Source organism: Nilaparvata lugens, chromosome 8 (assembly GCF_014356525.2).
Source record: "Nilaparvata lugens isolate BPH chromosome 8, ASM1435652v1, whole genome shotgun sequence".
Lineage (NCBI taxonomy): Eukaryota > Metazoa > Arthropoda > Insecta > Hemiptera > Delphacidae > Nilaparvata > Nilaparvata lugens.
In genome coordinates, this window is record NC_052511.1 from 28701912 (window position 1) to 28717316 (window position 15405).

General features: G+C 35.0%; 2 protein-coding genes across 4 annotated transcripts in view; one reads left to right on the forward strand and one right to left on the reverse strand.

The window, feature by feature from the left end:
- The window catches only part of LOC111062648 (5'-3' exonuclease PLD3), a 111503-nt gene that overhangs the window by 80341 nt on the left and 15757 nt on the right, over positions 1–15405 (reverse strand). The window lies entirely within an intron of this gene.
- Positions 1–15405, forward strand: part of LOC111045565 (cytochrome c oxidase subunit NDUFA4) — a 97678-nt gene that overhangs the window by 11158 nt on the left and 71115 nt on the right. Inside the window, exons 3-4 of one of the 3 annotated variants that reach the window (XM_039434455.1) lie at positions 2639–3130; positions 9864–12017. The exons of 1 other annotated variant lie outside the window; for it this stretch is intronic. In XM_039434455.1, coding sequence (XP_039290389.1) covers positions 2639–3116 — 478 coding nt within the window. In that variant the 3' untranslated portion in view covers positions 3117–3130; positions 9864–12017. Of the gene's footprint in view, positions 1–2638; positions 3131–9863; positions 12670–15405 lie in introns of those variants that run through there. One more of the 3 variants, XM_039434454.1, reaches the window with a different exon arrangement.

The following is a 15405-nucleotide window of genomic DNA, read 5'->3' on the forward strand; positions in this document are numbered from 1 at the left end:
GGGCTGTGCATATTGGTCCTTCCCCAATCATTGTGCTCTGTTTATCAATAAATAATTAATAAACTTACCAATCTCATGCTATTGCATTGTATTTCAATATTAGTTTGACTCATAATAATTTGAAGGGAGATACCTCCAATAACATCTTTAATTTGAATCAGTAATATATAGTATTGATTGAGTGATCCGTGGTCTAGTGGATAGAGTGCTTGCGTAGCAGCATAGAGATCCCGGGTTCGAACCCCTCTCATTACCAAAAGTTTTTTAACCAGATCACTCCCGTGTTATCGGATGGGCACGTTAACTGTCGGTCCCGGCTGAAGTATGACAGTCGTAAGGCCCATTGACGGCTTAAATTATATATTCAGGCGGTGGAACATTCCCGAAAGGGAACTCCCCACCAACAAAAGCCATACGATTTTATTTATTTTTTTTTTTTTTTTTTTTTTTTTTTTTTTTTTAGTATTGATTGAACTAATTTTGGAGATAGTAATTTACTAAAATTACTTAAGGTATCAATCCTATCATAGTTGTTATAATATTATAAGGTCACCAGTCTACAGTGGAGCAGCAGCCAATGTTAAGGATTATGAAAATTATAAGGCATTCCTGATTTATTCCATCTTTGACCCCATCTGGTATGATTCAGCATCTCTGAACTATTTGTTGAATGGTAGTGGATCGGTTTGAAGGTGGGATTGAATTGTGTTTTATATATTGTAATTATATAAAATATTGTAATTATATAATTAATATTGGAACTCCTTATTTATTTTTATCTCAACGGAGATTGGAGCAGCAGGATTAATGGTAAGAGTTTGCAGACATTTACTGCACAGGTCAAATATAATATCTCACAACAGATATTGCTTGAGCCTATAAGAGTTGTCATCACACGTCGTCGAAGTGAGCACATGTTACGCCACCAACGCCGTAGCGTGGAGCATATACATAATTTCTACAACTATATTCTCAAATGAAACACCACGTTTCACGGCAGAACTTGTTGAAAAATCATGTTTTTAGAGTCAGGGGACCTTGAAACGTATAGAAAACGTGAAATCAGGGTACCTTAATTTTTTCTGGAAAGCAATACTTTCCTTACCTATGGTAATAGGGCAAGGAAAGTAAAAAGGAGGAGACAAGTTTGTACAGAGGATGCATGCTCTAATCAATGAAATATGGGTAGAAGAAAAAATGACAGAAGAATGGAGCATTGGTATAATTTGTACAGTTCATGAAAAGGGGGACAAAAAGGAGTGCCGAAACTACAGAGGAATCACCCTAGTAAGTATTCTGTATAAAGTCTTTGCCAAAAGTTAAGCAAAAAGGATGATGTCATTGATAGAATGCAATATTGGAAAATATCAATGTGGCTATCGGCCAGGAAGATCAACAGCCAACCATATCTTCACAATCAGACAAAATTCTGGAAAAATGTTATAAGTTTGATGTCAACGTGCAACAGATATTATATTGATTTCTAACAGGCATATGGATATGATACTATCAGCAGGGTGAAAGTGTATGAGGCACTTTCTTGAGGCATTTGAGAGTTAAATGTCCCCACAAAGCTGATCCGTCTCATAAGTATGACAATGAAAGGAAGCAGAGCTGTGGTCAAGATTGATGGAAGTGTAACGGATGATTTTGAGGTGAGAAGGGGACTGAGGCAACCATGTTATTCAATGCTGTACTGGAAAATGTTTTCAGAAAGGTGACCACCAATAACCCCGGGGGCATACTCTTCAACCGGATATATCAAATAATGGCTTGTGCAGATGACGTGACCATACTAGCAAGAAATAGGAGGGATCTGACAGAGATATATGAAAAGCTAGAACATGAGGTAAGAGAAGTAGGCCTGGAAATTAATATGCAGAAAACCAAAGTAATTGTTATGTCCAGGAGGCCAGTGAATGATGGAGCACAGATACAGTTATCAGGTAGAACCTTTGAGAAAGTGAAATCATTCAAGTTTTAGGCACCCTAATCTATTAACAGACGAAACTAATGTGGCTGAAGAAATGGATGCTAGGATAATGTCCGGAAATAGGTTCTATATCGCCCTGCAGAATATCCTCAAGTCCAAGAATGTGTCAAAAAAGGCAAAATTTAAATTTACACAACAATTTTAAGACCAATAGTGACATGGGGCTGAAGCTTGGACTTAGAAAAGAAGGTCTGCTACAGAGAGTGAAAGAAAGATTTTGAGAAGAATTTTTGGAGCAATCAAGGAAAACGAAATTTGTAGGATGAGAACAAACGAGGAACTTTGAAGATTGTTTGAGGAGACCAGTTTTATCTGTTGTGAAAAGTATGAAACTGAAATGGGCTGGTCATGTGCACAGAATGCCGGAAGGGAGGGTGCCAAGGATGGTGCTGGAAGGCAAACACGAAGGAAGAAGACTACAAGAAAGTCAAAGAAAGCGGTGGGTTGACGATGTGGAGGATGATTTGCAAAGACTGGGTGTAAGAAGATGGAGAAGAACAGCATAATGTCGATAGGGATGGAAGGATTTGGTTGTGAAGGTTAAGGCCCTATATGGGCTGTAGTGCCAATAATGATGATGATACTGTATTTTATTGTGAGATTTTGAATTTTTTTGAAATAAATATATTTTTATTTCATTTCAAGGTTAAGCTGTGCTGGTGGCTCCACAGGAAATCTAACCCGTCACATCAAGAAAAAGCACCCAGATATAAATCAGTCAAGCACATCACTTGTTGGAGAATCCATGGACCATGATTATCCCATACAGGTGGAAGTGGATCTCATTGCCGTTGACGAATCTGATGTGGCAGAGTCCATGGAGGTTAAAAAACATAAAAGAAAAATTAACAACAATCGTGTTGACATGGATAACAATAATGATCTGCAGTTTTTCAAGAGTTTAATTCCGTACATGGCTGACTTCAGTGCTATTCAAAAATTACGAATTCGTTCCAAAATTCAACAAATAATTTTAACAGAACATGAACAAGCTTCAACAACTTCCAACTATTCTGAAACATCGGGCAACTCTTTACCCAATCTAAGTGGTGGTGAGAAGTTGAACCATACTGAACTCAACAGTAGTTCACAAGCTGAGGCTAACACAAACTGGGAATTGTGATCTTTATATAAAAGGTGAAGAATAGTATGCTTTTGTAATAAGCATGTAATTTAATGTTTATAAGATTAAGTAACTTTACATTATCAGGATAACAAAATATACGTTCAGTAGACTGTCAAGTCCTAAATAATTCTCTCTGAGGTTGAGATGCTGCAAACTTGTAAAATATTCAAATATATTAGAGAAACTTATGAATGCACTTCATTCATTTTCAATTCAATTAATTTTATTATTTATTTATACATACAATATAATTCTCAACTATGAATGATTGGGAAAAGTACAACAGGCTTAAAGCCCAAAACTGTTCCTTTCCCAAATCTAGATAGAAATTGTTTAAAGATAGGATATGTTTACACTTCATGATTTTTGTCCAATTTTGAGTCCAAAATATTTATAAGGAATCTAGAAAAGTTGAAAACCAAATTAAATAAGAATACTTCACTAAATCATCACTTATAACTGAAAAATACTGTATTAATAATTATTGTCAAGCATTGTAATATTTTTTAATATTGGCACAAATTGCATGCAAATAAAAAATATAAACATGGTCACTTACATTGCACAAATGAAATAAAGTTTGTAATTCCTATCTTGCAGTAGCAGAATAGCCAATAGATAGTTCATGGATAGGTGAATCTGTCAAGCTTAAAATAGTGATTAATCAAGAGCTATCAGTCTATTGTAGGCCTATGGAAAATAAACAGATCAAAGATGGGATTATAAGTTTTGGAACATTTTTATTACACGTTACAAAAAATAGTCACCATTTCTCATAATCGTCATGAAATGTAGATCATTCCAAGCATTAATATTTCACTCATCTTCACTATAGTACAAAATGAATAATCTTAACAACACCACTAAATTCCTTGTTGTGTAACATCAATAGACTAAACTTAGGCTATAACAATCCCTTGAACCTTGGACATCACACTACTGCAAACAAAATTGAACCTCATCCTAACTTTACTTTAAAATCCTGAAAAATATTCACATTCATTGCTGATTTTGAATTCAAAAATTACATTAAACACAAAAATTGAATCTGATCCTAACTTCACTCCAAACTGCTGATTAAGATTCACATTCATCACTGAATTTGAATTCAAAAATGTTGTTAACATGGTATGTATGGGTCAGAAATAGTGTGGTCTAGGTGTAGATTCTCCCTAATTGTTGAGTACTTTTTGTCTCTTTCTTCGTTTATAATTTCCCACAGTCCATTGCTCTTTTTATCATTCTGCTGATGTTTTGCCACAATTATTGTTACCCTCTTTTTAGTTTTTACCTCTGCTTCATAGATTTTCTTTGCATCCTAATGATTGAGTTTGTCAATCTCTGAGCCCCTCAACATTAGTCTGTCATACGCCTGGTTCAGAATGTCTTTCAGATCTGATGTTTTCCTTTCCCAAAATGCATAGTTTTTGATTGACGCCATTTTCTTTGACTCTCTAGGCATGACATCATCCATATCCTAATGAAGTTTTCGTGTACTTTGTTGTCATGAGCCAAGTCATGGTGTCATGACCAGAGCTGATTGACTGTGTCTGGAAGTGGATCTGACTTGGTTCTTGTCGTAGTAATGAGATAAATATAAGTTATGTCAGAAAGAACATTAATTTACGTTTGTTTACTTAGTCAACATATAAAAACAATTAAATGTAGATATTTAGCTGGTTTTTCAAGATGGCCCATCATTGAAAGCATCACAGTTTGAAATGGTGTTTTTGTTTGCCTCAAAATATTATTGTAAAGTGTCGAATAGTGACTTCACTAACCACTTCTCAATTTGTCTCCTGAAGCACCCGATGTCCAGGTTCCTCACTCCATCAGGTAGAGCGTTATACATCCTCAGGGCTAGCACCGGAAAGCAATCCTACTTGTTGCTCAGCCTGGCAACCCTGTCTCCCATCTTTCTTTACTGCCATCATAATGTGGATCTCACTATGGGCGGCACTGGCTATAGTAAGGTCCACCAGTGACTATAGTGTTGTTATCCTTTTCTATAATTTGACAAAGCAGATAGCGCTATCCCTTTCTAGCTTTGCAGTGTTGTCAGTTTGCCAGAAATATTTTATTTTCACTTTTGACAGTGACTGTACAGATGTAAACAAACAATCCTCAGCCACCATGTTTTTTCTTCATTCTACCAAAATACTTCAGTACACAAGTCATGTAATTGATCTAAAAATGTATTTTGGAATGAGTGAAAAATAATTTTTAGAATTACCATATGAGAAACACGAATTATACATGGAATGACAAGTTGATAATTTTGACCATCCTAGACTTTGTCCATCCCTTAGACCAGTTATAGAATAGACACGCCCTATTGTATATTCTTACTAAAAGTCGATGAAGCCAACATCTACTGCCAATATCGCCCCATCGTGACATCATCATCTGATAGAAAACTTTTCTGTAGAGTTTAACATTGTTTTCCATAGCAGATCGTGTCTATTTCAGCGGGGTCGCAGCGGGAGTTTACCATTTTCATAAATAATAATTTAATTCCATCTGAAATAGACACAATCTGAAAGTTTTCTATCCGATGGTGACGTCACGATGGGGCGATATGGCAGTAGATGTTGGCTTTAGAGGCTAGACTTCCCATCGTGTCTATTCTATAACTGGTCTAAGGTCCATCCTCACAACATTCTTCAGTTAGCCTACCAACCAGTATAAGTATTGAACAATTATTTCAGAACTATTACCTTTGAAGTTATCCTATTATAAATAGGATTTCTATATTGCTATTATTTTTAAGGGAAATTTAAATGGAATATCTAAGGAATAATTTGATTTATGATTATTTGATAGTTGATTGTTGTATAAAAGATTTTTAAATTAGCAGCCAAGATTTCAGGTGTGTGTGAGGATGGAAAAATCATATCTCAGCTATGGACGCTTTTTAAACAAATTATGTAAAGGGTTATTCAATTGATAAACATAATATATTTAACATGGAATATTGATTACTATTATTAGGATTGATTATAACTAATATCAGATCAAAAGTAATTGGAAAATTCGAGTTACAACTATCCAATATAGATGGTTGTTTTTTAGTATAGTCTATGACAAAATGGAGTGGCAACCCTTTAAATAATAAATAATACTAAATCGGCAGTGAGAATCGGCAACCCTGTCATCCCATCTTTCTTCACTGCCATTATAACGTGGAATTCACTATAGCTTGACTTTATTTAAAGATTTCGGCAACACGATTCTGATCGAGTTTCCATTCTGTATGTATTCTGTGGCTAGAGCCTACAGCCACAGAATGGGAACTCTGCGGCCTCTTTCACACGATAGGAGACGTGCAACTTGAACACTGAACAGTGTTCACGTTTTTTTGACGAATCACATTGAGTCCAATCGTGTCTTTCACATGGGGCTCCCGAGCCAGGAACCGGCTTTTATCACGTTATTTCCCCTCGAGACAGGCAAAAACCAGTCTTGATCGAGATACTAGCGGACAAATCGCTGCTTTCACATGAGGATCTTACACCTCTCCAGTCATAACTTTTTCTCAGAATCTATCTTTCATGAAATTGAAGATAGAGAGGATTTGGATTCAGCAACCCCAAATTCTACCAAGCGTTAGTCCCATTTTCAAAAATACCAGAAAACAGGGAAGTTATGGCTGTTTAATATAGCTGTTTTAATATAGCTTCCTATTATCATTTAATTATAAAGTAAAAAGGAACAGGTACTTTACTATACAGTATTTATGTAATGTAGCTATTATAATACAACTTACACTGTATCCGTGCGAGAATTTTGGTGGGATATTATTCTTGATTTTTTAAAATTCCCAAAAATAAGGGAATAAGATAACTTTGAAAAACCAACGTTTTCCTGCGGATTGAAAAATCAGATTAGTCAAGACATATTATGTCTTGAACTAAAAACGTGTAACAGATATCCAGATCACTATACAAGCTATCAAGCTTTTCATCAATTTCTTTGTCTCCCCATGGCAGTACAGTAGGTAGGTTTGCACCCAACGTTTTAACTTTTAAACATTTCTGTGATAATCATTAAATTTTGATAGAACACATTATAAATAATAATAAATAAATGTTTATTTCCCAAAAAACCCAAAACTACAACATCAATTAACAAAATATTAGGTAAATTACAATTACATACAATAGTTAGTAAAAAATTCTTATAATGTGTCCTCTACTTGTTAAGTTTTTTCTGTGTGGAAATTGACCTACTCCACTATGGCGTACCATGTTCTAGAGTAGGTTTTGTTTGTTTTTTTTTTTGTGCGGGTTATTAATCAGTTAGTGTTTAGTAAGTCATTAGGTGGTTAGTTGTTGTTTGAAATAATGTTTTCTATGTTCTGTCTTCCTTTGCACATCAACCATTTGTGTACTATTGTTTTGAACTTTCTAGGATGATTAATCTGTTTAAAGTTTGCAGGAAGTAGATTATATAATTTTGGTGCTAATTGAAATGTCTCTGGTATAGTGCCTTCCTTGCAACACTGGTGATGAGAAGATTCCTGTGTCTGGTGTTGTGGTTATGGTTTCTGGTTGGTTTGAAATGTTGTTGAGTTCTTGTGTAATCTGCATAGTATCTCCTTGGAGTAAAGCTGTCTTGGATCCATCACGTTAAACTCATTGAATAGCTGGTCTGATGAATAGCGTGGAGGCTTCTGGTTGCTGACCCTCATGATCAGCTTCTGTACCCTGAGGAGCGGTTCGATGTGCAAGAAGCTTGTACCTCCCAATCCTACAATCCCATACAGCATGAGGGACTGTGCTAGAGAGAAGTAGATAACTCTTAGACATCCATTGTCGACCAGTGTCCTCATTATCGTATGGATCTTCTAAATCCAGTTACATGCACATCGATTTTTGTACGATTGATTTTTTACCGTTCCCATTAATTCTACCAGGTTCAGCGCAACTTGTTAAATATGTTTGATTCAACAGAATTTATAAGGACTGCAAAAAATTCTTTCTGAGTAACGGGCTTTAACAAAACATGGCTTCAAAAGCAAAAGCTCGCGCATGGTCCATAGTTATATGACTGAGAATTCAGCTCAGTGACTAAAATCGACAAGCCATGATTATGTTAATCACTACTCATGATACAAAGTATCGAACTGCTTTGTACTATGATACATGGTTTTCATTCCCTATCATTCTTTAAATAAAAGGAGATTCTGGTGTCAAAAATAGCATCAAAGTCCCCAGGCTGGTCTGGACTATTCATGACTTTTTCAGTATGCATTATCCACTCAGCAGTTCTAATACAAACACAAACAAAGTTTCGTTTTACTTGAAATAGATTGATATTTTCTATTCTTTCAATTCTTATTATTACCATAGATCGATTCAGATCAGCACAATGTTTACTCTGTATGTTTATAATAGATTTTTCTGATTGTTGCAAAGAAATAGTCAATAATTACTGGGAATTTGGAGTGATATTCCATGATTTGAACCTGATAAATTAGATTGTTGAATGACAATTGAAATTCAGTTAGTTTACTGTACAAGATTTTCCTTTTCCGCGTATTTTATTGGGTGATTGGTGGAGATGATTTCTGATCTCATATTTGGATTCATCTTTTCATCTGGTTTCATATTTGGATTCATCTTTTCATCTGGTTTCATATTTGGATTCATCTTTTCAACGTTTAAATTTTTTCAAGTGTTTAAAAACTTCTTAAACCCTTTGCCTGTCCCTTTGTGAGAAAGAAGAATTTATTATCTTAGTACGTTTCCACTATATAATCATATAATAATGGAAAGTTATATTGAAAACAGCCATAACTCTCTTGTTTTGGGGTATTTTCGAAAATGGGACTTACTCTTTTCTGAATCCAAATCTGAAATTATAAATCTTTTATCTGTATTTTTAAGGAAGTTAGACTGGGAGAAAAAGTGATGAGTCATTCTTTGATCAAACGTCGGCTTAATTGTAAGGTCCCCATGTGAAAGCATAGGAGAGCTGCGAAATATGAAATATGATTTTCAGGAGACGGGATTCTGCCGTGTGAAACTAGCCAAATTGTAAGATTCGTCGGCTAATCCTCTATAAGCCCTGTAGTCTCGAATTTGTCTTCATCCTCTTCGTTCCATTAAAAAGTGGCTTTCACTCTGGAGAGAGGATAAATTTCTTGAAATCTTCTGCTTCTTAAAACTTTCCTAACTATTTTCAACGCCATTTATTCTTGATTTAATTTAATACACGTGGAAGAAAGAACCCTGATCCACAGATTGAGATTGAACTCGATTCTCTATTATCAAGGGCTTTAGAGGTAGATGGCATTGAGGACAGAAAAACTCTTTTAATAATAGTTTTCCATACGGTACCATAAAAACCTGTTGGTGTTAGTATTCCTTGAATGACCATCCAGTGCGAAAAAACCTACATTGTGCAGATGAACTGGACAATCAAGATTTTAGGACATCAAAAAAGTTTGACCTATGTTACATCATATTGAGCAAGCGTTGTAACGATGGACAACAGCGATTGTTGATCTCACTGACTTTTATTTTGTATCTAACGTTCTCGTTTTATGTAACTTGACACTATTCATATGTATTTGTAAATGCTTGACGAATAAAAAATATTTTTCTATTCTATTCTATACTATTTCAGGTTGCGAATGTGTGAAAAAATCCCATAAAAGAATCAAATATATTCTTTCTAAATTGGCGAATTGTGTTGCATAAACAAAAATTTTACTCAACTCAATCACTGACTTATTTACAGGGAAAAGAGTACGGATGTCGCAGTGGATCCAGCCTGGATGATTAAGGTCTAGTCAACACGAGGTCACAGGTATATCATGGACCAGACATAGACAACTGTGATTAGTCAACCTATGAATTGGACATAATTGAAGAAAACTATCTTACTCAACATAACATGGATAACCAACATTTATATTTAGACCACAGTTATTCAAAACATTCAATTGAAATGATAGTGCCCAAACCAAATGTGAATGTTGGAGTAGAAGAACAACAACAATATGGAGGAATAGTAGACGTAGAAGTAAAAAAAGAAGATATTCAGCAAGGACATTCTACAGGTATGCAGGTTGAAACAAACTATTCTATTTTATCAGATAGACTGAACTGTGACACCAAAATACTTGAACACTCAACAGTTGAAAATGAAAACACTATGGCGCAAGAAGAATCATTTGGAACAGATGATTCAGAAACATCTATACCTATCCAAAACTATTATTCTGCTACTGAAAATTTTGGAAGAAGAAAAATATCTTCAAAATTGTATATACAAAGCATTAATGGACAAGCAAGTGCGAGTTCCTCTGAAAAGCATGTTAATATTATCCCCAATTCTATGATACAAAATTCCCAGCAAAATAGCGATAAGTTGAATTCATTTATTGAAAATCCACAAGATAATGGAGGAACGCTCGTTAACTGTGAATCTTGTGACTATTCCTGCAACACTTCATCACAACTCAGACTACATTCGAGAACTCATATAGGAAGAAGAACATACATTTGTGATTCCTGTGACTTCAAAGCAACATCTAAAACACATCTCAGCAGACATCTTAGAAGACACACTGGTGAAAAACCCTTCATCTGTAATTTCTGTGACTACAAAGCAACCCAGAAATCAAATCTTATCAATCATTTAAAAACACACACCGGAGAAAAGCCCTACAGCTGTGAGTTCTGTGATTTCAAAGCAACACAAAAAGCAGCACTCATCATACATCTAAGGACACACACAGGGGAAAGGCCCTTTAGCTGTGATTTATGTGAATATAGAGCAACACAGATGTCACATCTCACCAGACATCTAAGGAGACACACTGGAGATAAACCCTTCAGCTGTGATTTATGTGACTACAAAGCAGTGGAGAAATCAATTCTCACCATACATATAAGGACTCATACTGGAGAAAAGCCCTACAAATGTAATATCTGTGACTACAAAGCTAATGAAAAAGGAACTCTCAATAGTCATTTAAGGACACACACAGGAGAAAAACCTCACAGCTGTAAATCCTGTGGCTATAAAGCAAAAAATAAATCGCATCTCATCACTCATTTTATTAAGACACATACAGGAGAAACTCCCTACAGCTGTGATTCCTGTGATTACAAAGCAACAAAAAAATCATCAATCATCAGACATCTAAAGAGTCACACAGGAGATTACCGCTACATCTGTGAGTACTGTGCCTTCAAAGCAATGGACAAATCAACTCTCATCACTCATTTGAACACCCACACAGGAGAAAAACCCTTCATCTGTAATTTATGTGACTACAAAGCAACCCAGAAATCAAATCTTATCAATCATTTAAAAACACACACCGGAGAAAAGCCCTACAGCTGTGAGTTCTGTGATTTCAAAGCAACACAGAAAGCAGCACTCATCATACATCTAAGGACACACACAGGTGAAAGACCCTTCAGCTGTGATTTATGTGAATATAAAGCAACACAGATGTCACATCTCACCAGACATCTAAGGAGACACACTGGAGATAAACCTTACAGCTGTGATTTATGTGACTACAAAGCAGTGGAGAAATCAATTCTCACCATACATATAAGAACTCATACTGGAGAAAAGCCCTACAAATGTAATATCTGTGACTACAAAGCTAATGAAAAAGGAACTCTCAATAGTCATTTAAGGACACACACACGAGAAAAACCTCACAGCTGTAAATCCTGTGGCTATAAAGCAAAAAATAAATCTCATCTCATCCTTCATTTAAAGACACACACTGGAGAAAAGCCCTAAAGCTGTGAGTTCTGTGATTTCAAAGCAAAACTTGAATCAGTACTCATCATACATCTAAGGAGACACACAGGTCAAAGGCCCTACAGCTGTGATCTCTGTGAATATTAAGCAACGGACAAATCAACTCTCATCACTCATTTAAAGACACACACAGGAGAAAGATCCTAAAGCGTTGATTTCTGTGACTATAAAGCAAGAAAATCGCATCTTATCACTCATTTAAATTTGATACGCGGGAGAAAGACCCTAAAGATTTAATTCCTGTTATTTGAAAGAAACACGAAAATCATCACTTATCAGACATCTAAGGAAACACACAGGAGACTACTCCTACATCTGAGAATACTACAAAGCAAATGACAAATCAACTCTTATCTCTCATACAGGATAAATACTCTTCAGTTTTGATATGTGTGATTTCAAAGCAATACAGAAATCGAATCTCATCGCTGATTTGAAGACACACTGGAGAAAGATCCTGCAGTTGTGATTCCTGTGACTACAAAGAAACAACCAAATCAGCTCTCATTAAACATGTAAGGAGACAACACACCAATACCCTTAAACTGCGTCTTCTCATACAAAACCATGTATTTTTATCATTGAAATGTTATAATTAAGTTGATAAATTAACAGATCAGTTTTTTTAGTTGATCTCAATCATTTAACAGCATATATTTGAAAATGAACCAAATCAAAAACTTTGATAAAGAATCAAGATTTTAAGAAGTGGAGAGAGTATGATCAGAAATTATTTCTGAATTAGTCATTAAATGATCAGTTAAACACCACTAAAATTACCGATTTCCAGGTGCTTTGTTTGAATTTCCAATTTCTAGTGAACGTCCCCATCAAATCTATTTAAATTCATTAAGGCGGGAAGAGGGTTGAGTGGGCCTCTATTGATTGAGAAGAAATAAAAAGTGTAGATCGATATGCCCCTTTTATTGGATATAATAAGACGTAATTGCTCAAAAATTATAATACATCATAAATAATACAACTATAAATAATCAATAGATATAGGAATATATTCAGACAAGTATAGATAATATAGATTATCCGTTGATATAATAAATAATATAACTATAAATAACTAATAGATATAGATAATACAATAGATAACTGAACTAGGTGCTTCCTCATTAAAATGTTTCCTAGACGAGACATTCAAACTGGATCGATAAATTTGTGGTTTGAAAGTTCAAGGTTTAAGAAGATAAGCAAATTTAAGACCTCACAGATTACACTTCCTTGAACAGGTATCCTTGGCTAAAATGAACTTGAAACAATGTAAAGAGCAAATCTTGACCCATACACTCTCTTTCTGCCTCTATTATTATGCTTATAATAATAGGACTTGGGAACTACTGTAAGTATGAGTACATACTGTACATCTATCAATTACTATGGTTATAAAAATGTCTATATTACAGTGATAATGAAATTGAATTTTAATATTCAGAAATTATTTTTTAAGTTATTGATAACTTTTTCATGAGATCAATATTTACGGAAGAGCCTAGACTATTTTCATTTGATAGAAATTCATTTTCCAATTTGAATATATTAGACATCTGGCATGAAAGAAACTAATAGACCTTCGATAAGTACAAATGTATTGAAAAATTACCAAATTTGTGGTAGTACTCTGGAAATATATCAACTACCTCATATTATTTGTTAATTTAATTTTCTGTTCCTCAAAATATTCCTCTGCTGAAACTTTATCGTTTCATTCTAATTAATTTTTAATCTTTTGAGTGCCCGTTTGGCAAAAATATACAGAGTGTCCCACCAAGGTTGTAACAACCGTTGACCACAGATTCTTCACAACATTTCTGACAAAAGGTGTTCAGTAAATTTTTTTCCTATCGACCTTAGTTTTCGAGATATATCGATTTTTCGATATTTTCAGAATATGCCTACCTCCGGTCATTAAATACTCAATAACTCGAAAACTACTGGTCGAATTTCAATTTCAAGGGTATTGTTGGAAAGAGAAAAAACATTTCAAACAAGATTAATGTAATTTTATCTGTTGTTAGATATTTTGTAGTTTTTTATTAGGGTTTAAACTTGAAAAAATGATATAATTCAAAGTCAAATTTCAAACCGGTTTTTCTCCGGGTGACTAGTGGTTTCAATACTTAGAAAACTTCTCCATTCCATAAGCTTTCGAATGAGTATAAATTCGAAAAGGTAAGTTTCATGATAAAGTGTTCAAAACTTCTAATATCTGGAATGAACACCTTCAAAATGAGGAAATTCACAAACAGCATCCATCAAGTGGTGATCCTAAAAGGGTGAAATCACCTGATGAATCTCTGACAATATTCACAAGTTTTAATCAACATTTTAACATTCTACAATGATATGACTTTTTTAATAACTTGCATTATTTCCTTTACCATAAATGCTGAATAAAATAACAAGAAGTGTATGTTTCAGCCTTTTTACAGTATAGTTTTCAGTGTGCTTTCCAGTTAATTGTCATGATATGTATCAACTTTGTCTAGTAGAAGAGTGTACTTGAACATGTTATTGGTGTATGAAGAGTGTGGATGCAATTATTCAAGAGAGGCAGTGAGATTATACAGGAGACTTTCTCCTGACCGAAAACACCCATCTCATAACACGTTTTTAAGAATGACAGATTAATCTCTGAAGATTTTGAGAATCCTATTCTAAATTATTTCGAGCAGAATCCTCGATCCAGCATCTGGTGGGCAGCTGGGATGTTGCACATCCATGATCACGGATGTTTCAAGAATATCGAAAAAGAATAACTTTCGACCATTTCATGATACCCAGTTCAAGAGTTGAATGAACCTGATACTGTTTCAAGGATGCAGTTTTGCCGTTGGATCAGCACAAGATTGTGTTTCAAACATTTTATTGACAGATCACAGATAAAAGTACGTTCACAAGAACTGGTGCTGTAAATTTACACAATACACATACATGGACCTTTCATTTTCCCTGCAAGAATAAATGGTGAAGTTTATATGGAGGTATGTTGGTATGAAGGTCAATGAGTTTCACGAATTGATGGAAGACGTGCCTCTCAATTTGAGGCAGAATATGTGGCTCCAGTTGGATGACTGCCTCCCTCATTCCATCATTATGCTGGAAACGTCCGTGGGTGGCTTGATAACAATTAACCTGGGAGGTGGACCCGTAATTTGGCCACCACGCTCACCTGATCTTACTCCAATAGACTTCTACTTTTGGGGGGTTGTGAAAAGTAAAGTTTACAGAGAACCTGTAGAGACCAGGGAGGAACTGATTCTTAGAATTCGATTGACGTTTAAAGTAATGAAGACACGGCCCAACGAAGTGAGACGGGCAACTCGAAGCTTGATGAAACGCAGCAGAAGTTGCATGAACAGAAATTGAGGTTATTTTGAATTACTGTAAGCAGTGAGCATGCTGATATGTAACTTGATTACCATCTGAATGATAGCCATCAGTTTTTTTTTTAATTCTGTCATCTACTTTGAATTATTATTCT